General features: G+C 41.7%; 1 protein-coding gene across 6 annotated transcripts in view; it reads left to right on the forward strand.

Annotated features, from left to right (window-relative positions):
• EML5 (EMAP like 5) overlaps nt 1-11,939 on the forward strand; it is a 125,868-nt gene that overhangs the window by 107,770 nt on the left and 6,159 nt on the right. For 4 of the 6 annotated variants that reach the window (XM_037031603.1, XM_037031604.1, XM_037031605.1 and 1 more), the window contains 6 exons: nt 2,220-2,393; nt 3,413-3,621; nt 5,670-5,827; nt 8,274-8,388; nt 9,770-9,958; nt 10,087-10,259. In XM_037031603.1, the coding sequence (XP_036887498.1) occupies nt 2,220-2,393; nt 3,413-3,621; nt 5,670-5,827; nt 8,274-8,388; nt 9,770-9,958; nt 10,087-10,259 (1,018 nt within the window). Of the gene's footprint in view, nt 1-2,219; nt 2,394-3,412; nt 3,622-5,669; nt 5,828-8,273; nt 8,389-9,769; nt 9,959-10,086; nt 10,260-11,939 lie in introns of those variants that run through there. The other 2 variants (XM_037031607.1, XM_037031608.1) reach the window with 1 other exon arrangement.

Here is an 11,939-nt window from a genome sequence, read left to right on the forward strand (position 1 = left end):
TAATCTTTCTTTAGTAAGTTAGGCCTTGAATATTTCCAGTAACTGAAATCTTAACTGGTGCTGCTCCGGTGAATTTGCAACAGTCTGACTGTAGAGTGGTCTCATAACGTGGTAACAGTTACACGTTTCAGAGCAGGTTCCTGGTAGAGTTTCTTACCATCTTGTTTAATTCTCTGTAAATGTTGGAAAGGCTCAGTAATTCAACTTACCTAAGATTACTTGCTATTTAAATTTTCGGTAACTGGAACTCTGTAATTTGTGTCATATTAAATTTGGAGATAAAAATAACTGTGTAATATTCCTTGAAATTCCATTATCTGCCTTGTATTTAGGCAAATAATAGTATATGAATTGCCCAGAGGTGCTGTTTGTAAACTTATAAAAATGTTTTTATATTGTAGAAGACCCATGTAATACTTATCACCAGCAAGATATTAGAGTGATCTACCAGTACATATTTGCATTTTAAATTTGAACCATGTAACACACCTTATTGGTATTAAGTTTACAGTCCTCATATCCTTTGACTGCTAACGAATGAGGAACACTCAAATTTCAGTCCTGTACTTAAATTATCATCAGTTTTTAACACCTAAGTAGCTTATCTTATTACATGGTAACCTTTTTTATGTCTATTTCCATAGAGTTTTGATTTTTTTCAGATTATTTTATTTATTTCTAGAGAGAGGGGAGAGGGGTGGAAAAGAGGAAGAGAAACATCAATGTGCAAGAGATCAGTTGCCTCTCATGCATCCCCAACCAGGGACCTGGCCCACAACCCAGACTAGGAATTGAACCAGCGACCCTTCAGTTCACAGGCAGGCACTCAATCCACCAAGCCACACCAGCCAGGGCTAGTTTTGATTTTTTACGTAAAGTTGTATAAATTTTATTATCACCTGTCATTGAAAAAAAAAGAATAGCTTGAAAAGCTACCAACAGAGTTGCATAAATCTTTGAACAATTTCTACTTACTGGTACTAAAATTTAAATCCAAGATTTAATGTATTGTAACTACTTTGAAGAACTATCAGATTTCATTTATCATTATATGACATAAATTGTAAATGGTATACAATATAGTATAAGTTTATCAGAATACTTTCTTTAGAGACCAAAATTTCTTTCTGCACCAAATGGTTGTAAGGTAACTTAAATTACTTAATATTTCTCTATTTTTGCAATACCATATTTATAGTAGATTTATAATTTAAAGCAAATGTACATTAGTATTTTGGTTATTTTGTTATGAGTACTTACGATCTGAGACTGAATTAGCTGCTGAATTAACTTATGCATTCCTTAAAGGTGGCATTCATGAAGAAAAGGACAATACAAGGCTATGATTTTTTTAACTTAGAAAATACAGAGAACTGGGAAATTTTTTAAGCAGTAGAGACAGGCTATCACAAGATGAATAGCAACAAATGTAATTTTTTTAAAAGATTAGTTTTGTTTCTCCCATAAAATCCTGTTTTAAAAATACTGTCTTAGAAACTGATGTGGACGCAGTGTTTTACCAGCTGTCTCTGTGGCTAAAGAGTTCTTTGGGGATCCTGTCAGGGGGTTACTACTTGTTGCTTTCGGCAATTTGTGTTTGCTTTTTTTTTTAAAATTTTATTTATTTATCTTTAGAGGGGAAGGGAAGGAGAGAGGGAGAGAAATATCAATGTATGGTTGCCTCTCGTGCGTCCCCTCTCGGGAACCGGGAACTGGCCTGCAACCCAGGCATGTGCCCTGATTAGGAATCGAACCTCGATCACGTGGTTTGCAGGCCCTCGCTCAATCCACTGAGCTATACCAGCCAGGGCTGTGTTTGCTTTTTATCTCTCCTTCAGGTAACCTAAGTACTGACTATACCCTGATATTTAATGGTGCAATATTTATATATTTCTTCACATAAGTATGTAAAGATTTAACGTGTGTCTAAAGCATGCATTATTTTCGTGTTGTTTAAAGTTGTGATTCCCTAATTTGCTTATCTAAATGCTTTTTTCTCAAAAGTACAATTTGGACTATAGACTGAAAAGTATTCTGTATTTTTTTCATTCCTCTTTTCTTTCTTTTTAATTTAGTTCTAGTTACACATTTCTAATCAAGTACACAGCCTTTTTTTGGAATATGCTTTTCCATGTTTCAGAGATGAGTGTGCCTCAGCTTTAGAAATGAAAACATTTATAAGAGGTGTATCACAGCTTTTGGATTTTATCTTTATTTAGCTACAGCTCCTTCTATCCACATCTGGGATGCAGTCAACAAGCAGACTCTGTCTGTACTGAGATGCTACCATTCAAAGGGAGTGTGCTCAGTCAGCTTCAGCGCTACCGGCAAACTCCTGCTGTCTGTGGGACTAGACCCAGAACATACTGTTACCATCTGGAGGTGGCAGGAAGGTAGGGTTCTTTCTTCTTTATGACTGTAAAAAATAAGGATACTGTGGTACTATGAATTCTCTATTTAGTATTTTCCTTAACTTGGTGAATGAAGTCATTATTCATATAGCCTTGCATGGTACACAGTACACAGCTGGTGCCATTGTAGGTGTGTCCCACTTAAAAAACCCGGTGAAATCGTAAGTTCATAAAATGTAAATGAAAGTTACTAGTATTATAAGTGATTTGCTGCTCTTTTCTTTCAGTAAATGTGTTGCTTATGTTTGATTAGTTACTGAGGATCTTAATCAAGAATGGAAACGGCCCTGGCTAGATAGCTCAGTCGTGCTGACCCAATAGGCCAAGGTTGTGGGTTCAGTCACGGGTCAGGGCACGTGCAAGAGTCAACCAGTGAGTGCATGAGTGAGCGAAACAACAGATTGATGTTTCTCTCTCTCTCTGTCTCTCTCACCTTCCCTATTTGTCTAAAAATCACTGTTCAAAAATTAGGAAAGAATGGAAATGAAGTAATTATAAGTGACGGTGGAAGATCAGTAGGGTCATGTACACTCAGAGGAAGTTTTTCAGATACACAGCTACTAGAGAAACTGGAATTCCTGGAGCTACGTGGAAGGGAGAGAAGGTGTGATCTGCAGGGTCTCAGATTCCCCGTAACTGATGGCAGCAGTCCGGCAGCCAGCCCATTACAGGCCGCTGGGTGGGTGCTTGTGGGATGAAAGAACAAGCAGCTGTCCATGTTAATACATTTTTATAAACCATAAATAAATAAAGCACCCCTTAAATAATAAGAAGCTCCATGCAGAGTGCTTGCAAAACTCCCATACAGAGTGTTTCAAGGACCCTCCACACAAGTATGCAGTTGTATACCATATGATTGCTACGTAGCAGAGCAGCGGACACACCCTCTCTTTTTTAATGTGTTTGCTGATTGAACTATATATTTTGACTAACTGATCCTATAAAAACTAGCTTAGTTCTCAAGTTAACCTTCATGATTTTGTCGTATCTTTTTTTATCAGGTGCCAAAATTGCCAGCAAAGCTGGTCACAACCAACGTATCTTTGTGGCAGAGTTCCGACCAGACTCAGATTCCCAGTTTGTCTCTGTGGGCGTGAAACACGTGAAGTTCTGGACTCTGGCCGGGAGGGCTCTGCTTAGCAAAAAAGGCCTCCTGAGCACACTGGGAGATGCCCGGATGCAGACCATGCTCGCTGTCGCGTTTGGTGCAGTAGGTCTCTTAAATGCGTGTGGTTGTGTAGTTTGCGTTACCTAAACCGTACTCCTTTGAATTTTCCTGCCTTAGCTGAGTCACATCAATGCTATTTATATGGCACTGTAATCCGCTGGTCATGATATATGTCCTGGTCATGCATGTATTTCATCTTTCCAAATCTGATACTTCAGAAATCAGGGAGTGGGAAAGTTAGTGAGGGAGGTGGATTATAATGAAACATTTGAACCCCTGGACCATTGCCATTCTCAAAAGTCTTCATTAATTTTATAACTGTCACCCTAAATATTTCAGGTCCTAAAAATGTCAAAAGAGATAATACAAGAAATGTAGCTTTCCAGTGTTTAAAAGGTAGTACAGGGACTTAGGATTTCCTTTGCTTTCTCTCGTCTTGACTCACTGCGCATCACACAGTTGGAAGTCCTCCGGGCCCCTGTCTCCCGTTCAGGGGAAGAGCACAGCTCCTGGTCTCAGTGGAAAGTGTTCGGGAGCCACTTCCTCCCCTCCCCCATTTCATCTGGAATTGTGTTTTACAATCCACATGGCTTTGCTTTTATAGTCTGTCCTGGCTTTTTAAGTCCTTTCGTTCATCATAAACCTAAGTGGATTTCCTTACTAAAGTGTTTATGGGGGTATGTAATACTTGAAGGAAGAAAATTATAACTTTAGAACCTTTAAGCACACTTACACAGTTTTGAGAGAAACACCATTGAAAATGTTGACTAGGCCATGTCAAACTTAAGTTCAATTTTTTGGGAATTCTTAATATAAGACTAATAATTCCTTTCCAGAAGAAAGCCCACATTCAAATCCCTTTGGCATTTAATTTGCCCATTTAGATTAACTTTCTTCTTAATATATAAAATTTATGTAGTTAATTGCCCATTGCCAGTAGAAAATAAACTTGAAGATTACAATATTGCTCACTCGTGACTTTTAGGTGTGAAGCAGGGGTGCACTCAGGGAGAGGGTCGGTTGCATGGCCAGGTGGGTTTTACCCAGGTTAGGCCTCTGAAGCTGTACGCTAGGGGCTTACGGAGCAGCAGCAGTGAGACAGTGGGGTTTACACCAGAAGCATTTGCACGCAGAGTGCAGATACGGCGTGAATGAATTTGGCTCCTAGATGACAAATGCAGTTATTATTCAAACATGAGCTACAGCCAGTAAGTGTGAATGCTGAGGAATGCACAGTAGCATTAAATTGTAGGGAAATTAAACATACAAACTAGTATTACCTCGTTATCACTGAAAAAAATTTTAGTTTGTTACCATTTAAAGTCTTTATTCCTGTTAGTTCTTTCCATATTGTTTTGGGTGAAAAATCTTACATGAGTTGCTCTTAAAGTGAAGCTAAAATGGGATGAAAATAACACGGGATTTAGGTACAGAATTAGATTTCTCCAGTTTCCCCAGAAGGAACTGTGTCAGGATTGCAATTCTCAGTTACCTAAATAAGCTTTGGTACCTTGCCAAATTTATCTTCCTTGGGATTGGTTGCAGAAATCCATTAACTTTTGCTATCTTGATTTTAAGAAATGGCAAGTGTTACTAACTTCAAGAGTTAGTGAAATCTGAAAAACAACTTTGCTATATAGTTTTACTTTCTATGACAAAATATCAAACGTAATAAAAAGTTATTTTCACTTTCTATTTTTATTCTTTTTAACTGTTACTTTTGGCCTTCATTTCTTGGGCAGTTATAAGGACGCAATCCAAAAGGATGAGATGAACTAGAATTATAGTGTTTTATAATTGGAAAACAGCTTAGAGAGTGAATTCCCTCATTTTGCACATGAAAAAACCAATACCCCTAGAGGTTAAAAGACTTGCCCACGGTTACTGCAGCTGATAAGCAGTAGTGCTCAGAAGGGGAAGAGCCCCGACAGAGCTGAGCCCCACGTCCAGGCCCCCTGCCTGCCGCGCCCGCCGCCTCTCCCGCCGCAGGCATCGTGCCCACGGTGAGATAGACACACGCTTGCTTAGAGAATTGCATGCTGAACCCCGTCTGAACTGTTGATGAGTTTATCTTCCCCGCTCCTTTTCAGAGTAACTTGACGTTTACAGGTGCCGTCAGCGGAGATGTGTGTGTGTGGAAAGAGCACGTGCTGTGTCGAGTCGTGGCCAGGGCACACACCGGGCCTGTGTTCGCCATGTACACCACTCTGCGAGACGGACTTATCGTGACTGGGGGCAAGGAGAGGCCGTGAGTCCTTCTTTTCATAGCCTTTCTGAGCACGTACGCACTGTGCCCCACCTGGTTCGCAGCTAAGTTATTCTGGTTCTTTCTAGGCCACGTGGACTATCTTCTCTGGCCTTGTTACTTGCTTCTTTTATTGCCTAGACCTGCCCTCTGGTTGGTCCTTATTTCCGACTTTAAATGGCTTCCATTTTTCATTTTGCATGGTAGAGAAACTCCAACAGCTGGGGTGATAACTTTCTGGAGGAATGGATAGGCAGTTACCCTGCAAATTAAGAACCGATTTCCTTGATGTCTGTATGTCTGTATAAGTATTTGCTGACTAACAGGTGACTCCTGGGTGAATCTTGCCGTTGAACCCAGGACCATCGTGACTGCTTGCTTTTTGTTCGGACTGGACACTGAGGGGTAAAATACACACTCACGCATTAGAAAAAGGGGAGAGGATGCTAGAAGCACACTCTGCCTTCTTCGTTTTGCTCAAGACAAATTCGTTAGATAAAATTGTTTGATACTGGACCTCAAAATTTAAGTCAAGGAGAAGCCTTTTTCTGAGTGATGTTCAAATCTTTCGGTAGAAACCAGATTGTCATTGATCTCCTACCGACATATTCATCTGCGTGTTAGAAGGTGACAGGTCAGGTGACCACAAAGGTAAGTACAGTAAGTACACTTCGGTACAGGTTGCAAGAACCCCCATCTACCAGTTAAACAGAGGCGGCAGCTTTCGCCTTTCTCACGAAGGACGGTTGTGTTGTGGTACCAGAGTGTTTTTCCCCCGAAGATAAGCAGTTCATCTAACAGAAAATATAGCAGTACACTTCCAAGTTCTTCCAAGAGAAAAACCACAAATGGGCTGTATATTTTAAAGATTTTATTTATTTTTAAAGAGAGGGGAAGGGAAGGACAAAGGGAGAGAAACACCAATATGTGGTTGCTTATCGTGAGCCCCCTACTGTGGACCTGGCCTGCAACCCAGGCATGTGCCCTGACCAGGAGTTGAACCAGCAACATTTCAGTTCACAGGTTGGTGATCACTGAGCCATAGCCCTTTGAGAGAGGGGAAGGGACGGAGAAAGAGAGGATGAGACATGATGTGTGAGGGGTAAATCGCCTGATTGCCTCTTGTACCCCCTCAACTGGGGACCTGGCCCCATAACCCAGGCATGTGCCATGACCAGGAATCAAACTACCAACCTTTTGGTTTGGAGGCCAGCACTCAAACCACTGAGCCACACCAACCAGGGCTATATTTTGAAAATGTTACTCTGACACGTGTTTCCCACAAGTCATCAAGACTTGCACACCCCTCCCTATTCATTAGTAGTCTATAAACTTGTTTCAGTAGGATATTTTTTAAACCATTTTTTTTATCATTAGTCATCTCACATTCTTTTTCCCATTCTTTTTTTTTAAATTTTATTTATCTTTGGAAGAGAAGGAGAGAGGGAGAGAAATATCAGTGTATGGTTGCTTCTCATGCATCCCCTGCTGGGAACTGGCCTGCAACCCAGGCATGTGCCCTGACGGGGAATCGAACCGCGATCTTTTGGTCCGCAGGCCTGTGCTCAATCCACTGAGCTACACCAGCCAGGGCTTCAGTAGGATATTTTTTAATATATTTTTAAATCTTAAGAATAGTTTTATGACTAAGGTGATAGGATGAACTTACTCAAATGCCAGAATTAACAGAACATTTCAGTGGTGCCTCTAAATCAAATGAAAATGCAGTTGACTGAATATTTTTAAAATGTATGTGTAGGTAAGTGTAATAGATGAGAAGTATGTTTATTCTGGGGTTTGTTTTCAGTAGGATATTTGAAAAACAATGGTAGAGAAAAAATGCTTCTCTTTTGTTCCTTAAAATACACTCTATAGCATGACTGTAACCCCTTTCTCTAGCCTTACATTCTCCTCATTGTCTTCACATTAAAGATCATTTCATACATTTCCTTGATCCAGAGGTGGTGATATGAAAGAATTCATGTTTGGGGGTGGGGCTTAATAAAATTATGCTATCAAAAATGAATTTTCATAAAATAAAATAAAATTTGCTTAAACTGAATGTTTGCCTGAGATCCAGTGTATCTTAAAATTACCATTAAAAGTTTAGAATATATGATGCCCTGGCTGGTGTAGCTCAGTGGATTGAGTGCGGACCTGCTAAGCACACGATTGAGGTTTGATTCCCAGTCAGGGCACATGCCTGGGTTGCAGGCCAGTTCCCAGCAGGGGACTCACGAGAGGCAACCATACACTGATATTTCTCTCCTTCTCTCCTTCCCTTCCCCTCTAAAGATAAAGTCTTTTAAAAAAGTTTAGAACATATGAAGTAAATTATAAACAACCAGGGCCATTTTTAGTCTCCTGCTTATAATTTAGCATTTGTTTACAATAAAAATTCTTTGTAACATCCAGTAATAAATGCTTCTTTCTGATTTGGGTTATCCAGGTCTAAAGAAGGAGGAGCAGTGAAACTGTGGGACCAGGAGCTGAGGCGGTGCCGTGCCTTCCGGCTTGAGACGGGACAAGTCACAGACTGTGTCCGTTCCGTGTGCAGAGGCAAAGTACGACACTCCATGGGCCGTGGTGGGGCAGCAGCAGAGAGCACTTCTGCCTGAGATTCCCTCACCCTTCGCCAGGCGGAGTGTAACGCTCAAAGCCCAAAGGCGGCTTTGCTTGCGGGCCTTCTCTGCACAGGGGCATCTTTGCACCAGTGCTGTGTGTTGGACAGGAAGCCCTTGGCCTCAGTGCTGTGTCCAAACCTCCGTTTCCCTTCGTCTGTTAATTCAACTCTGGTAGACAGAGCTGAATTTCCTTTCCAGTTGACTCATTTTGACTATGCAGCTGTCTTTTCTTAACACACATTTCTATAAAAAATTTCACCATGCATGTACTTGCAAGAAGTGTTATTTATAAATCATCTATATGTATTATATCTTGTCGGTCTGTATATTAAATATTAGCTAAGCTTACTTTTATTTATACTTATTAATTAAAATCCAGTATTTTCTTACTATATCTAAGTGCATTTACATGTTTAGAGAGCTTCAGACTAAAGTAACCTGAGAGTGAAAGCTTGGGGATTGGAGAAGCCAGGTGTATTGTCTTGCAAATGTGCCTCTAGTCATAAACCGAAAGCAGAAAATTCTCTGAAGGTAGATTATGTTTCTGGAACCCTTTCTAATGGGAGTGGGAGGTTCTTCGACACCCTCAGGATGTCTGAAAACTCGACTCTGACACTGCACCCAGAGTTGGCATCGGGTGGTGAAGGCTTCTGTCCTAGGAGACCGCCCCCACCCCGCCAGCCCGGTTTCCAGTCCGGGCTGTTACCTGTAGGCCCTCCACACCCTGCCCCAGGCTTGTGCTAGAGCAGTTCACAGAACTCAGAAGCATTCTCCTTAGGTCTCGGATCACTGTAAAAGGATGTAACGCCTGGACAGCCAGATTCAGACAGAACCACACGGGGCAAGGTGTGCGGGAACAGGCCTGGAGCTCGCAGGCCCTCCCCTAGCCAGCCAGCCTCCCCCCGTCCTGTGATCACCAGCCAGCAGCTCTCCAAACCCTGTCCTTGGAGTTCCTGTGCAGGACTTCATAGTTACTTACGACAGGTTACATCCTTAGCTGCTGACAGCTGAATGAACCTGGAGCCCCTCTGCCCCTTCTGGGGGTGGGTGGTCAGGAACTCAGTTCCAATCCTCCAGTCACAAGGTTGGGTCTCCTAGCAACCAGCCCCATCCTTAGGTGGAGCCCAAGGGGCATCTCACTAACATGATAAAAGACACCTTTGTGGCTCCCACCACTTAGTAAATTCCAAGAGTTTTAGGCTCTTTGCAGCAAGTATATAGTTACTGTAAATCACAGTATCACATAGGTCAAGAAGGTCATTTTTATTCTTTTAAGAGCAACTGTAGTATTACATTAAATATACTGGTCCCACTGTTTCAGGGCAAGATACTAGTTGGGACAAAGAATGCTGAAATAATTGAAGTTGGAGAAAAAAACGCAGCGTGTAGTATTTTAGTTCACGGTCACGTGGACGGACCCATATGGGGACTAGCGACGCACCCTTCCAGGGACTTTTTCCTCTCTGCTGCCGAAGATGGGACAGTGATACTCTGGGATATTGCTGATAAAGTAAGTACAATTTTTAAAAAGATGCTATTATTTCTCAGAATTATGGTGAGAGTTTTGAGAAGAAATTGGTTTACTTTGTAAGTACCCTACTTAACGTAGTTCTCTCAACTCTCTTGGTTCCCATGCAGAAGATGTTGAACAAAGTGAATCTGGGGCATGCTGCTCGTACTGTGTGTTACAGCCCTGAAGGGGATATGGTGGCTATTGGAATGAAAAACGGAGAATTTCTTATTCTACTGGTGAGCTCTCTAAAAATATGGGGAAAGAAGAGAGACAGGCGATGTGCAATTCACGACATCAGGTTAGTCAGCAAACAGGGTAACACTGCTAGTGTACTCTTTTATGGTTTTCTTTTAAATTGAATTTTTCGGGGTAGCGCTGGTTTGCAAACCCATGCAGGTTTCCAGTGTACAGCCCAGTAAGTATCACCTGCACTGTGTGTGCCCACCCCCTTTACCCACTCTCACCCCTTTTCCTCCAGCCTGCCACACACTGTTGTCTCTGTTACATTGTTTTGTCTAATCTCTTTATGCTAATACACTTAAATGACCCAGTTTAGATTTGAAACAATGTCCTCAATTCACATTAAGTTACATGCTGAATACTGCTGTCTGTACACTTCTTGCTAAATTATGAATCCACTGGCACCAGCCCCAGTGCCCTGAAAGGGGGGAGGTCAGGGAGAACTCACTGGACATGGCAGTGAGTTCCTCCTGCCGAGAATGACCTGCAGCCAGGAAGACTAGTCACAACCCCAGCATCTCCTTTCCACTGGAATACATAGTTCGTCCGTTCAGTACTCACTGAACATCTGCTGTGACCCAGAGTCTGAATTAATTTCAACTCCTCTTGAACCTGTTTCAGTGCTTAAGTGCGTGTCAACAGTGGCTGCCATTTATTGAGTGCTTGTGAGTGATCAAGGTAGATTATTGAATCCAGGTCTGTCAAAATCCTTTTACAAACGAACTCTCCGGCAGAACCTCAGTGCACGACAGTAATGGCGGCTTCCCTTAGCTCCCCAGGTCCCCCGGGGGCGGGGGGGGGGGGACGACTGGAGCTCCACCCCCGGGGTCCCTTGGCAGCAGTGCTTTGTGTTTTAAAGGGGGGCAGCCCCCAGTGACCTGCCCAAGTGACCCTGGTCTGTGTCTTTGCGGTGAAGACGCCACCTTTCCAGATGAGAGAATCTTAGGGAGTTATTTAACTTAACACTTACATAATTGTTAGTGGTTTTTAAATTTTTTAAAAAATAAATTAGGAAATTAACGTTCAGGAACAATATAAATTTGAAATAAAACCCAAGTTTTTTGTTTCATGTAAAACAAGTATCTCAGTATACACAATCAGTTCTATTAGCTAAATCTACTTGAGGCCATGTTTTTTCCAATTTAAGTTATTTTACATTTAAGCACTGGTTTATCATCCTGTTCCTTTTTTTTTAAAAATATATTTTATTGATTATACCATTACAGTTGTTCTGTTCCCCCCCTTCTTTCCCCTCCACCCGCACACTCCCTCCCCCACCATTCTCCTCCCCTTAGTTTATAACCACGTGTCTCAAGTTCTTTAGGTCCTATATTTCCCCCACTATTCTCACCCTCCCCCTATCTATTTTCTACCTACCATCTATGCTATTTTCTGTACCTTCTCCCCCCTTCTCCTCCTCCCACTCCCCTGTTGCTAACCCTCCATGTGTTCTTCTTTTCTATGGTTCCACTCCTGATCTAGCTGTCCTCTTGGTTTGCTTTTGTTTTAGGTGTGGTTGTTAATAACTGTGCGTTTGCTGTCTTTTCACTGTTCATATTTTTCATCATCTCTTTCTTATATAAGTCCCTTTAGCATTTCATATAATAAGGGCTTGGTGATGATGAACTCCTTGAACTTGACCTTATCTGAGAAGCACTTTATCTGTCCTTCCATTCTAAATGAAAGTTTTGCTGGATAAAGCAATCTTGGCTGTAGGTCTTTGGATTTCATGACTTGG

The sequence above is a fragment of the Sturnira hondurensis genome, unplaced genomic scaffold (assembly GCF_014824575.4).
Source record: "Sturnira hondurensis isolate 20B ecotype Veracruz unplaced genomic scaffold, ASM1482457v3 Scaffold0021143, whole genome shotgun sequence".
In the NCBI taxonomy this organism is placed as follows: Eukaryota; Metazoa; Chordata; class Mammalia; order Chiroptera; family Phyllostomidae; genus Sturnira; species Sturnira hondurensis.